Genomic DNA, 13181 nt, shown 5'->3' on the forward strand with positions numbered 1-13181 from the left:
CGTGCGCCGGCGGCCGGGGTCCAGCCCCCGCAGCGGGGCCGCGGGCTCCGGGTGCATTCCCGACCTCCTGGGCAGCTTCCCGGGGGACTTCCCCCCGGGGCCACTGCTGCCAGCCTGCAGGAAGGCCACGCTGTCCAGCGGGGACAGCTTTTTCTTGATGCCCCCCTTCCTGTGGAGCCGGGAGTGCTCGGTGTCCGCGGCGCAGGGAGCGCACGGCTCCTCCTGGGCGGGCAGGTCCCGCTCGATGCCGCTGTCGGTGGAAAGCACGGAGAAGCGGCTCTGCTCGCAGCAGGCACAGTCCGGGAGGATGTCCTGGATCTCGATGGGGTCCAGGTCCTGCCCGAGGCAGTCGGGCTCGCAGCTTTGCGACAGCGGGCGGAGGAACAGCACCAGCTCCTTCCCTGCGGGCACAGAGCGGCCTCAGCAAGGACAGCCGGCCACTGCCAGCCTCAGCCCCGTCCTGCCCCCGCTGCCCTCTCCCCAGGCCAGCTGCCGAGCAGAGATCTCCAGCAACAGGCCCAAGGGCAGTCAGCCTTTCCGTCCCATTTCCCACTGAGAGAGCTCAGCACCGTTCCAATCCCAGAATCCCAGACTGGTTTGGGTTGGAAGGGACCTTGAAGATCATCTTGTTCCCACCCCCTGCCATGGGCAGGGACACCTTCCACCAGACCAGGGTGCTCAGAGCCCCATCCAGCCTGGCCTTGGGCACTGCCAGGGACAACAACAAAAACAGGCCACAACAAAATCAGGTCCTCTGGGCACATCCTGCTGCAGCCCCAGCTCCTTCACCCCTTCGCTCCCCAAATCCCCTGACCTGATCCCAGGAAGGAAGGCTGGAGCAGTCAGCACGAATCTCCACAAGCCTGGCCTTGGGACAATGGTTCCAAAACTCCCTGCCCAAGGGTCAGGGCTAAGTGACCCCTTTGGGACAGGACCCCCAGGCTCAGGCCCCACCCAGCTCCCCCCAGCCCCGGGGCACTCACAGAGCTGCTCATCTTCTGTCCACAGGTGGAAGCTGATGTTGGGGTTGGGCAGAGGGGTCCCCTGCAGCCCTTCCTGGGGAGCATTCCCTGGGAAAACAAGGATGCTTGGAGCACGCGGGAGCATTTCCCCACACAGGAGCACGAACCCCCCGGTGCTGAGCACCGGCTGAGGCAGCCCCGGGGCTCTCTCAGCCAGAGGTGAGGCTGTGAGGCCTCTGCTCTCACAAACGGAGCCATCACAAAGTGTCCACAACGTTGGTGGGAGGGAGAAATGAAAATGGGGAAACTGAGGCAGGGGTGAAGGACCTGGCCTTGCAGCCAGCAGAGGGACTGCAGAGTAAATGAACACTCCTCTGGCACTGGGCCTCCAGTGCTCGTGGTGATCTGAACCCTCTGATCCCACCAACACCGACCCTTTAAATCCAGGAGAGCTCTGGGACAACAGTGGGACACTTTAACACTCACTGCCCCCAAAAGGTGATGGTCCCACACCCCTCACTGCCCCCAAAAGGTGATGGTCCTGCTCCCCCCTGGCACCAACCGGCCGCTCCTCCCCCTATCCTGCACTGGGACAGTCTCCAGCTCTTCTGGGGAGGGGTTGGGACACAGGGAGCAGCCAGGAGAGGAACCATGACCCCATTTCCCTCTGGCTACCCCAGATCTGTGTGAGGAGCTGTGGTGGATGGGGAATTTGTTACAGTCTGTGTGTCCTGAGTGGCACCGGGCTGGAACAGAGCATGGCAGGGATGGCAGGAGATGGCAGTGCCACCGTCCAGCACACCACAGAAAGGTTTGGGCAGGAAGGGGCCTTAAAGCCCATCCAGTCCCAGGCAGGAATTCCCAGTGTCCCTCTCCTCAGTGACAAATCTGCTCGCCAGGGCCAGCTCTCCCTGCTGGCCACGGGGTCACTGCAAGGAGCCTGATCCCGCTGCTAAAGGGGACGGCAGGGACACAGCGGGGACATGAGGGCTCCGTGCCCCGGTGGGAATGTCTGGCTGGGGCTCACCTGCGGGCAGGGAGCCCAGGAGGCCGTGGTAGATCCTCTCCAGCCTGGCCGTGTGCTGGCCCCGCTCCGAGCCCCCCTCGCTCCCCGCACACTCCACGGCCGCCACCACCTGCTGGAACCAGTGCTCCACGTCCCCCGGGGGCAGGGCCTGTTGGGAGAGGGGCTGTGAACACCTGGGAACAGGGAGTGCTCCATGGCCAGGGCGGCAGGAGGGGCAGAAAGAGCAAACAAGTCCTGCAAAAATAATTTCCCAGCAGGACACAAACGTCCTCTTGTCCCCAGGAGGGACGCTGGCTGTGCTGGCTGCTCGAAGCTCCTTTTCTGGCAGCTTTGCAGCTGATGGGCACTGTGTCCCTTGGGGCATCTCAGCAGTGCTGGCACTTCAGGTGGCTCTCAGGAGATGGGGACAGCAGGCACACAAAGTGTCCTTGGGGTGGGAATTGCTGAGAGCTCCTGCAAAGTTTCGGAGCCGGACATCTGCGCTACTGCGGCCCCACAGCTCCTTCCAGGAGGTTTTGGAGAACACTGATGGAAACGTTTCCCCTGAGACGTTCCTGCAGTGCCCAGGGGCTCTCAGAGGAGCTGTATCAGTGGCAAAGCCAACACTCAGACTAAAGATTCCAGACTCTGGCTCTGCTGCAGCCGCTGCTTTCCATTTGAAGGGTGTTTGAGTTCAACCCCAGCCCAGCACTGGGGCTGCCAGGGCTGGAGACCAGCGCTGAGGAGCTGAGGGGGTTTCTCCACTTGCCAAAACACCTTTTGCCCCTCCAAGGTGTCCAGCCAGAGCAGGACCATTGGAAAAGCTCCGGAGGAGCTGCTGCACTACCTGGAGTTGAGCCCTGAGGCCGTGGATGTCGCAGGTGTCACCCAGGGCCGCCTGCAGGGCGTGGGTGACCACGCAGCTCATGCAGCCCCGGGGGCTCTGGGACACCCGGGCCGCCTCGGTGTCGGTGACCAGGGCGGTGCAGATGGCCTCGGGCAGCAGCTCTGGGTCAGCAAAGATGAAAATCCTGCGGGGACAGGAGGGTGGGGAAAGAGGGAGCTGCAGATCCACTGTCACTGACACCAGGGCTGGCAGGAGCAGCTCATATCTCTCTTTTTTGATTATTGCTGTCGATATTCCCCTTCTCCACCCTGTCTCCCCTCCAAGGGCAGCTCCCTGCCTCCCAAAATAATTGGGGACACAGGAGGAATGTGCCTCTCCCCGTGCAAAGTTTTAGCGAGGTACTGGACGTCACCCAGTCGTGTCCCCCAAAACCACGTGGTTTAGGCCCAGCTTGTCTGTTCCAGCGGAGATTAATTCAGAGTGCCGGGAAAGGACAGGTTTCCCTAAGAGGCCACAAAATAGAAGCCGCACCCCCTGCAGAGAGACAGCACCCACCTCTCCTGGTAGGGGTACGGGGCGCTGCGCAGGCTTTGCTCGGAGATGACCATCCTTTGGTACAAGGTTCCTGAGAAGGGGATAAACACTCGGGGTCAGAGCAGCAGGAGCAGCGCAGCTCCTGGAGCAGCCAGGGCTGCTCCCAGGTGAAGGGGCTGAGGTGGCTCTGCCAAGTCAGGGAACACCCACCGAGATGAGGCTAAACAGCCCGGAACTGGGCCAGAGCTAAAAATAGTCAAGGACAAAGATAGGCCAGGCTCCAGAAAAAGAAACCCCCTTCTATTCTGGGACAATTTCCTGTGTTTCCCTTCCTTTGTTTAGGGTATCATGAGCTTGGGAGCGGAGCTGGAAGCAGGAGGAAGAGCCCTGCTGCTGGCCTGGTGTTTGGGGGCATCTGAGGAGCACCAGGGATCTCCGGATCAGGAGAGAGGCACTTCCCCCTCCCCCTGCTCAGGGGTGAGGATCCCTCCTCCTGTCCTGGCTCAGGGACAATCACCCTGTGAGCCCTGTGGTGCTCTGAGGGGGAGATCCCCTCTCTCCACACTGAACCGTTCCTCTACCAAAAGTCAGGGGAGATAAAGGTGCCCCGTGGAGCTCCAGCCAGAGCAGCGCTGGGGAGGAGTGGTTGGGGTGACGGGGGTGGGCTGAGCCTCCCCAAAATGGCACCAAAATTCCCCACCAGGTTTCTCCTGTTTCACCTCCCCCTCACAGGGTGTCTGCACCTTGCCCTGCTTTAAAGGATTGCTTTGGAAGGCTCCTGTTAAAGAGAACTTTAACGAGAAGGACTTTAATAAGAACAGAGGAAAAGAACACAGCCAAAAAGGAAACCAGGTGTTCTTGGGCTTGCTTCGCTCACGGGGCTGTTCCTGCAGCCACCGCTGACGTCTCAGTGGCCACAGCCTGGCGGAGAGCCCACGTGGGTCTGAGCCGCAATCCCAGATGGAAAATTCCCTTTGCAGAAAGGAGACACCTCAAAATGTACGGGGATGTCCAGGCTGGGAGCAGAACAGCTCGTTTCCCACAGAGAAAGAGGATGTCTGTGTATATAAACATCTATTGATATCTCTGGCATTAGGTGGGCTGGACTTGGCTCAGCTGTGCCTACACTGAGAGCAGGATGATCCCAAGTTTCTCTGATGGTAACAGAGGCTCAGCAGGCTGAGACCAGGAGAGGGGAACCCTCCCACCCAAACACATTCCCAAAACCCCAAATGTTTGTCCAGTCCCACAGGAATCCCAGCCATGGCTCAGTGCATCAGGCAAAGCTCTTCAGGTGTGGAAATCCCCCAAAACTCCCCAAAATGAGCTGGGTTTGGCCAGGTTTTGATCTGGTTTGGGCTGGTTTAGAGCTGATTTTCTTCACACCACCCCTCGAGGGCCCAGCCCTCCCCTGTGCTGGGCAGGGATGGGGCAGGGGCACCCCCTTACCTGGGGCTGTCCTCTCCACCTTCAGCCTGCTGGCATAGGCCAGCCCGATGGTGCAGAAGGGCTTGGGCAGGGTCAGCAGCCTCTTGCAGAAGTCATAAACCCTGGCACAGAGCTCGTCAGGGATGCAGGGAGCCTGCAGAGGGACAGGGAGTGATCCCTAAATCTGCTCCCACACAGCCCTCGGGCTGGGAGGGCACCAAGTTCACTGCCCCAAACTCACCACGGGTTTAAATGCAAAGCATGGAGCAGGATCAGGCCCTGCAGTGGCTTGGAAACCTCCAGCAATACCCACTGGAGCTTGGGGACATTTTTTTTGGCCAGGTTGGGGCTTCCTGTGCCACCAGGCACTGAAAGGCCTCCAGAAAAGGGGTCAGGTGGAAGGACCTGGCACTGCCCGTGGCACAGGGACATGGGAAATGCACAGCTGAGCCCACCCGGGGCAGTCCCAGAGCTTCGCTGGCTCTGAGTGGCTGTTCCACGTTCTGAGTGGCTTCAGGTGGCCCCTGCTGTGACTCCTGATGTCCCTGGATGCTGCCCCAGTGAGGCCCAGGGTAGGTTCCTGTATCAATGTGTAGGTTCCCTTTACCAAGGGGTAGGTTCCCTGTATCCAGGTGTACACTCCCTTATCAAGGTGCAGGCTCCCTTATCAAGGCACGGGCTCCCTTATCAAGGCGCAGCTCACCTGTATCAAGGTGTACATCAGCGTGTGCAGCAGGGGGATGATGTAGTGCCGGAGGTCCCCTCGCTCTGCCTGTGGGAGCAGAGGGCACAGTCAGGTCCTGGCAGGGCGCTGGGGGGGGCAGAGCTGCCCCAGAGCCCCCAGCGCATGCCAGGCTCTGTCTCTGAGCCCGGGAATTCATCCTGGCTTAGGGGGGATCCCTGGATCAGGGTGGGGTTTGGGATCCCTCCACAGGCTTTTAGGGTGGGCAGGATGTCCCTGGGGAGGTGCACAGGGGAGGATGGGAGAGGGCGAGCAAAGGTTTCCAACTGAGCTCATTGGGGAGCTCCTTTCCGCTCCTGCATGAACACAAAACCTCTGGGAAAAGCCTGGCCTGGGATTGGTGGGGTGGGAGCAGAGGGAACAGGGAGGTGTTCCCGTCCTGGGTCCCCATCCCGGCCCATGGGAATCCAAGGGATGCTCCAGCCCCACCCTGCAGCCTGGTCTGGCTCTAACAACAGCTCCAGCATTGAGAATGCCCCTGGATAACCCTGGGAAAGAATTCCCACCCCTAAGATAACTCTGGCCCCTTTCCCCAGGGCCGCTGTGCTGGTGGAGCCGAGCTAACTGGAGCCGGTGGCAGCAGAGCCGGAGAAAACCTCAATAAACGAATAGCAGGGAACTGCTGAGTTGGGACCGGCCCTGGAGGAACTCAGGCATGAAATTGCTAAATTATCATCCCTGCCTGGTGCTGATGGCTCAGAGCTGCTGAGGAGTGAGAAAACCCACAAAAGCCCCAAGTGACAGGGATTTCCTGGAAGAGCTTCAGGGAGATGAAGGGAATTACAGAGCAAGAGGGCTGACACCCTCCTGGGCAAGGGAAGATAAGAGTGACAGAGTGATAACAGCTAGAGGGGAGGACTGGCCTGGCTTCTGCAGAGGAAAGCAGCCCTCAAATCCTCAGGGACAATCCCTGAATCCACAGCCAAGGCTGATGTGGATGTTCCTGTCTGGATTTGTGAAAGCCCCTGGATAAAATCCCTCTCCAGGGCACTGATGGAAGCTGAACTGCCTCAAGACGAGACAGAGAGCCTGCAAACAACCCCAGAGCTGCTTCGGAGCAAGGAAACTGGGACTGGGGTTGGGATCAGGGCTGGGCTGGGAACTGGGATTGGGGTTGGGATCACTGCTGGATGTTCACAGTGCTGGGTGTGTGCACAGGGACCTGGGCTGGGCTGGCACCGGGGGGACACGGCAGTGCTGAGGGAGGTGACAGCTCCGCAGGGCTGCTCCAGCCTCCCAGGTCAAAGGAGAAGTAGCAGAGATGCAGAGAAAATGGCCCAGGGAGGTTTCTGGATGGGGGACAAGGAGCGGGGGCTCATCTGTGGGGTGAGGAGGAGGAGGAGGGGAACGAGGGCCCTGGGTAAACTGAGGCAGGCTCAGAAGATGACACGTCCCCAGACCACAAACGCGGTCACACCAGGATGCAGAGGCTGCTGAAGGCTCGAACAGACCAGAAGATGAGGTAAGAAATCGATGAAACCCAAAGCCCTCGCAGGTTTCCACCGGTGGCTCCAGGGCAGGGCACGGGCTTGGGAGGGGTAGAAACGAGAGATGTGGGGGAGGAACTTCCGCTCTACCTGAGGGCACGGAGGGAGGGGTGGGGGAAGTTTGGGGTGGCTGGGAGGGTTTGTCAGTGTAAGGGCTGCCTGCCTCGGGCTGCTGTGGCAGGGAGGAGCCTGAGGGGGCTCCTGGCTCTGCCGCGGCTCAGTGACACTGTAGGGACAAAGCATCAGCTGGGACAAGCCCTGGTGTCCCTCAGGGGTTTTCACTCTGTGCTGAGCCCCAGTGCCCAGCCAGGCCTCAAAGCCCTGAAACCCCTGTTTGAGGTGGAGCTGAGCCCCATCGCTCTGCCTCCCCCAGCGCACAACAACTGATGGCACAGCTCATGGCACAGCTCATGGCACAGCTCATGGCACAGCGGGGGCAGCCCTGCACTCAGGACACCTCTCCGAGGTGGCATTCCCCTCTCGGAGGCGGCACTCCCTTCTCCGAGGTGGCATTCCCCTCTCTGATGTGGCATTCCCCTCTCCGAGGTGGCATTCCCCTCTCTGATGTGGCATCCCCCTCTCCGAGGTGGCACTCCCCTCTCGGAGATGGCATCCCCCTCTCGGAGGTGGCACTCACCCTTTCCAGCTCCTTCACCAGGATCCTGACCAGGACACAGCTGGTGCTGGGATTCTGGTCGATTTTCTTGTGCAGGGTCCATCGCAGCATTCCTGAGGAGCAAGAGCCAGGAAAGGTCGCCAATGGAGGGATCAGGGTGAGGTTTCACAGGGGAATCAGGGACCTGAGCACTGGAGCTGCAAAAATCCCCCCTGGCACGCTGCTCAGGCATCACTGAGAGCTAAACCAGGCTCCTCTTCCCTCTGCCTCCACCTCTGAGCCTCTGCAAGGGCCAGGCCAGCCCCTGCCCTGGGCCTGGGTGCAGCACTGATGTATTGGATCTAATTCTGGGAAACCCTTGGGAATGGCTCCTAGAGATCCTAGGGCTGGAGAAAAGCAGGGATGTGGAATTTGCTTCCTGTTCCTCTGTTGCTCTGTTCGTGCCCAGCTGCTTTCCCCACCTGCCCCAAGGAATTTCGGATCCTACTGGTCCCAGCACAAGCCCCTGGCTGCCAACAGCTCACCCTCAGAGCGGGGACCACAAAACCTCTCAGCCCTGAGGATGCCAAGGCTCATTCCAGGCAAAATCGAATTTAATTAACTGTAAAATATTCCGTGTGCTCCAAGCAAACTCAATTTCTCAAACTTCGTTACGTTTCCCCAGGCTGTAACAGCTTCATCCTCCAAACCCATAATGCAGGGAAATAACCGAGTCCTCAGGGAGGCGCTGGGCAGGGCACGGCAAAGGAACATCCCCGAGGAGAGGGACAGCGGGACCGCAGCTCGGAGCTCGGAGAGCTGGACAGGGCTGTGGGAGGGGTCGGTGTCACAGCTGGGGGCTCTGCACTTATGTCGCAGCTTAATGCTGGCCCCGGGCGAGTGAGGGGCGTGCAGGGGGCTGCTGGGGCTGTGCAGGGGGGGACAGCCACACGGTGGTGACCGAGGCTGCTGGGGCACGGATGCAGCTCAGCAAGGATTTGGCACCTCCGGGAGAGGGTCAGGAAGGGGAAATGAGTGAAGCCACCGTATCCCCCTGCTGGCACTGAGAGGGGAATGGGGGGTGTTGGGGCCAGGCAGTGCCCAGCGGACCCCGGGCCGTGCTAGCCCCTCTCACCTCGGTCGCTCTGGCAGGACGGGTGGTGCCCGTCCAGCTCCCGCAGCAGCGCCCGCACCCGCCGCAGGATGTCCGACTCCACCTCTGCAAGGGACAACGGGGACGTGAGCCAGGCCAGCACCCCGGAGGGGACAGAACCCTCCCCACAGCCCTCAGAGCCCGGGTGAGCCGCGATGGAATCAACAGAGCTGTCCCCAAGGCCACTGGAGCGGCTCGGGAATGCCACCCCACGGACTGGTGGCCCTGGAGCCCAACTGGAGAGCGAGGTGCCCCTGCAGGGATGTGTGGCACAGAAGCTCTGCCGAGGACAGCTCACGCCTGAGCCGTGCAGAGCCCTCCTCTCCCCCCGGTCAATAAAACCCCTCACATCAGATACAGAAACCACCAAAACGAACCCAGAACGGGGCACTGGGGAGGAGCAGAAGCCCCTCAGCATTGGGCACTGCCCGGACTGAGCTGCTCTAAAACTCAAAAGTGTTTTGTCGGATCGGAGCGCTCCCCACTCAGCAAAGCTTTCGGCTGCCCCTGCAGTGCTTTGTGCCTCGTTTCCCATCTTCCAGCAGCACCTGCCAACGCCTTGGAAAGCACCCAGGTGCTTGAACAGAGGGAAATCGAGGTGTGAGAGGTGGGCGAGGGTTCATTCATCAGGACCCCCCTCCCCAGCCCCCCGGGGGTTCAGCATCACCCACCTGGGCTCTCCATGGCCAGGCTGAGGCTGCAGCACGTGGGGGCACTGCACAGAGCTCCTCACTCCACACGGGCATGGCCTCAGATCCGGGATCGTGCCTGCAGAAAATGAGGACACACTTGGCTTAGGTGGGGCTGGAGATCAGGGAGAGCACAAAGTCACCAGAACCCCGTGGGACCTCCCGTGGGGCAGAGGCAGAGCCCTAGGGGTGAGCACAGGCTGTGTTTGGGGCAGAAACCTCCAGCTCCAAGCTGATCCCAGTGGAATATTTGGCCCCCAAAGCATCCTGCAGCAAGGAGCTCCCCAGGGATGAGCAGCAGCATCCCTGAGAAGGGCAGGATCGGGATCCTCATCCTCCCAGGGTTTAAGAAATGTTCAATTTAAGCCAAACTGAGTCTGAAATGCAAGGTTCATCTAGGAATAAAAAGGAGGAGGGAAAGCCCGAATTCCCTTTATTTAAGATGTTTTTCTATTTAATTTGAAGAATTAGGGCCAAACTCCACCCAGGTAGTTCCTCAATCTGTAAGTCTCCATCACCAAATCCAACAGTCTGCAGCTGCAGCACCCAGGTAGTTCCTCAATCTGTAAATCTCCATCACCAAATCCAACAGTCTGCAGCTGCAGGAGGAGGACGGACACGTGTGGGAGTGTCCCCTGCCATGCACCACTCGAGCCCCTGAGCATCCCGCTCACAGCAGCTCCCAGACACTCCTCAGAGGTTTCCTTTAACAGCCAGGACCGGGATGTGCCCGCTGGAATGTCAGTCTGGGGCACAGGAGAACATCAGTTAACCCTCCTCGTTTCCAAACCCACAGATCTCCCCTAGAATCCCAGGCTGCAGAAGGACAGGGAATGGTTCTCCCAATCCCTCCCGTGCACGAGGCACCAAACGCCAACAGCAGCGTGACACAGGGAGGAGCTGCTGGCACTGCCATTCCCAGGATTAAAGCTCTGCTGGAAAAGCACCGCGCTCCCGAAGCCGCGGGAGACCCCCGGGCTCTGCCCCCGAGGGCTGCGCCCCGGGCTCCTCTCGGCTCTGCTGCCGGAGGAAGCAGCAGCTGAATGTGGCTAAAGGTGTCGGTGGCTCCCCACATCCGCATCCTCCTGGCAGTGCGGGGGTGGGCGCTGCTGGCCACGGCCCGGCAGAGCTTCCAAATTTAGCAAAGACCGGCGTGAGCTCCTCCCGCCCGAGAAACTTTGGTTCTCGGTTCACCTGTCTGCTTCAAAAGGGCTCCTCTTCCTCCCTGGCAGCAAAGAGTGGCTGAGGCTGAGCCCGCGGTGCCTGTGCTTGCTCCCAGTGCTTGGGCCTCCCGCGAAAATTCAACATAAAGTGACAAAAACTGGTCCCCAGCACGTTCAGAACCAGCCACGCTGTCCAGGGGAGGACAGGCAGGGGTCAGGGGAGAAGAGGATGAAAGCACATGCCCAGGAACAGGCTCTGAGGAAGGCTGGGGTCAGTCAGGGTCCTGCCAGGCTCTGGCCTCTGCTTCTCCTTGGCTGTGAGCAGCACAGGAACCCACACGAGCGGAAAATCCCCCTTTTCACAGGAGTGGTTTTGACCAGCAGAAAAACCCAAACGAGCAGAAATTCCCCCTTTTCCCTGGGAATGTTTTCTACCTGCTGTGCTCCCCGAGGGTGAGGGTGGCAGACCCTGAGCACTGACCGTGCCCCATCCCGATCCCCGCACAGCAGGCGGGGATGCTGCCGGCCCAGAGGGAGGGGAGCAGCGGCCTCCAGGCAGCCTCTCTGCCTGCCACAGCTCTCCTGAGAGGATCCCTGGCACGAGGAAGGGAAATCGTCCCCATTTCTGGGGATGGACCCTGCACTGGTCCCAGTGCCTGCTGGACTCAGCCCCTTTATCCGGGAACCCGTCACTGCTCCCCAGAAGCCCGGGAAGGTTCCCTGATCCACACCAGGAGGGTTTCTCTGCTCTGTCCCCCTCCTCCCCCTGGATCTCCTCCCTCCCCTGCGGCAGACACGAGGCACAGCTCATCCCAAAGCCGGGTGTTTTGCTGTCTGCCAGCTCAGCAAGACCAGAGCCTTCTCTGCATTCATCCCACTTCTTTGCAGAGCTGCAAATCTCCACTTCCTCTCCGCAATTCTTAAAATACCCATGGCATCAGCTGGATTTTATGCCTTTTGCAGGAAAAAAAATGAAACAGGAAGGGCAAGAAGAGAAGTGCCATTTCTTCCTTCAGGTTTCAATAATTCTGAGATTTGTAGTGCAAAAGCCCTTAGTGACCTAAAAGCCACCTTTCCCAAGAGTTTGGGGCAGTTGTGGGGAACATCTGGGTCTATTCTTAGAAGTGAAGGGCTTGGCAGTGAAAGTGCAGCTCACCCTGGACAGGGGCAGATAAAGCCGTGGGTTAAAGGGAACTGCAGGCTTAAAGGGAATCCTCCTGTTCCAAGCTACAGGTGCTGGAGACAGCAAGAGCAGGACCTGGCTGAGCACCCCGCAAGCGCCTCCTCAGCCCCTCCTCTGCAGGGCAGAGGGGGCCCAGGGTGGGGAGCAGTTTGTACGGCTGCTCTGTCTCAGCCCAGCTAATCCAAGGTGAAGTTATGTCCCATTTTGGGATCCTCCAGCCTCTGCCTCCCTCCCACTTCTCCATCCTCCCCCTGCTCATCCCTCTGAAGCTCCTTCCTCCCAAGCAGGGATCCCCGTTTGCTCAGGCCTGGGTGTGCACAAGGAAGCTGTCACCTCGCTCCAGGGTTGTCCCTTCCCTAATCCTTACAGGCAGGGAGGAACACTGGGGACAGCACCCCGAGTGCTGGGGACAGCACCCCGAGTGCCGGGGACACCGCCCCGAGTGCCCTCCCCCTTCTCTGAGGGCTGATCATGAGCAGGACAGGCACCAAGGCCATTGTCACCAGGTGGATTCCAGCAGATCAAACAACACTTCTGGGTGTGTCTGGAGGGTCCTGGGCACCAGCAGGTACAGCCAGCAGGTCACTGTCCCGGTAGGGTCATCGGTCCCCACACACAGCCCAGGCTGGGCTGCTCCTTGTCCTCCTTGAAGGAGGATCCACGTTCACTCACCCTTGTCAGGAACCACGGGAGGAACAGCTCATCCCTGGCCCCACAAAAGGGTATTTCCCTCTCAGCCCCGTGGCAGGGGTTGAAGCTCAGCCCTTTGTGAGGCCACTGGTGTGAGATGGGAAATCCCACACAAAGGGACGGGGGTGTGTCCATCCAGGTGAGTCACTTCAGCCCCACCGTGAAGTGATTCAGGCTGTCCCCTGGAAATGTGGGGCTGCACAGCCCCCCCAAAGCCCTCCTGCTCTGCCTCACAGGCCATCAGCACCGGCGGAAACACCAAACCCCAAATCCCCCGACCAGCTGAAGCACGAGAGGCACAGAAATAGCTGAAGCGAGGCAGAAATAGCTGAAGCCACGAAAGAAAACCCCAAACCCTGCGGTGGTGGGAGCCGGGCTGGCAGCAAACCAGGCTCCCCTGGGAAGCTCCAGAGTGTCCAGGGATCCTCTCTGCTCCCGGCACACCCTGCCGTGGATCCCAAATGCCACCACCTGGAGCTGGGCTGGCACAGCAGCCTGGGGATGTCCCTGTCCCCCCTCCCCGTCTGCCCGAGGGCAGCGGTGCCACAGCGGCACACGGAGCACATCCCCTCGCGTTCTCCCGGTTATATTTATCCGCCCCAAAGCCATCTCCCCGCGCCTCTACAGCCCGGGTTTAGCTACAAACTCACCGCCCGGGCACGGCTGAGCTTTCCCGCGGCTCTTTATCAGCCCCGCCACAGA

At 60.1% G+C, this 13181-nt stretch overlaps 1 protein-coding gene across 1 annotated transcript in view; it reads right to left on the minus strand.

The window, feature by feature from the left end:
• The window catches only part of PIK3R6 (phosphoinositide-3-kinase regulatory subunit 6), a 26444-nt gene that overhangs the window by 8917 nt on the left and 4346 nt on the right, over positions 1-13181 (minus strand). The window contains exons 2-11 of the mRNA XM_017731594.1: positions 9426-9522; positions 8737-8820; positions 7644-7735; positions 5481-5549; positions 4799-4931; positions 3371-3440; positions 2816-2999; positions 1990-2137; positions 984-1070; positions 15-401 (exon numbers count right to left, since the gene is read on the minus strand). Of these exons, the coding sequence (XP_017587083.1) occupies positions 15-401; positions 984-1070; positions 1990-2137; positions 2816-2999; positions 3371-3440; positions 4799-4931; positions 5481-5549; positions 7644-7735; positions 8737-8820; positions 9426-9438 (1267 nt within the window). The 5' untranslated portion in view covers positions 9439-9522. The remainder of the gene's footprint in view (positions 1-14; positions 402-983; positions 1071-1989; positions 2138-2815; positions 3000-3370; positions 3441-4798; positions 4932-5480; positions 5550-7643; positions 7736-8736; positions 8821-9425; positions 9523-13181) is intronic.

The sequence above is a fragment of the Corvus brachyrhynchos genome, unplaced genomic scaffold, assembly GCF_000691975.1.
Source record: "Corvus brachyrhynchos isolate BGI_N302 unplaced genomic scaffold, ASM69197v1 scaffold904, whole genome shotgun sequence".
Lineage (NCBI taxonomy): Eukaryota > Metazoa > Chordata > Aves > Passeriformes > Corvidae > Corvus > Corvus brachyrhynchos.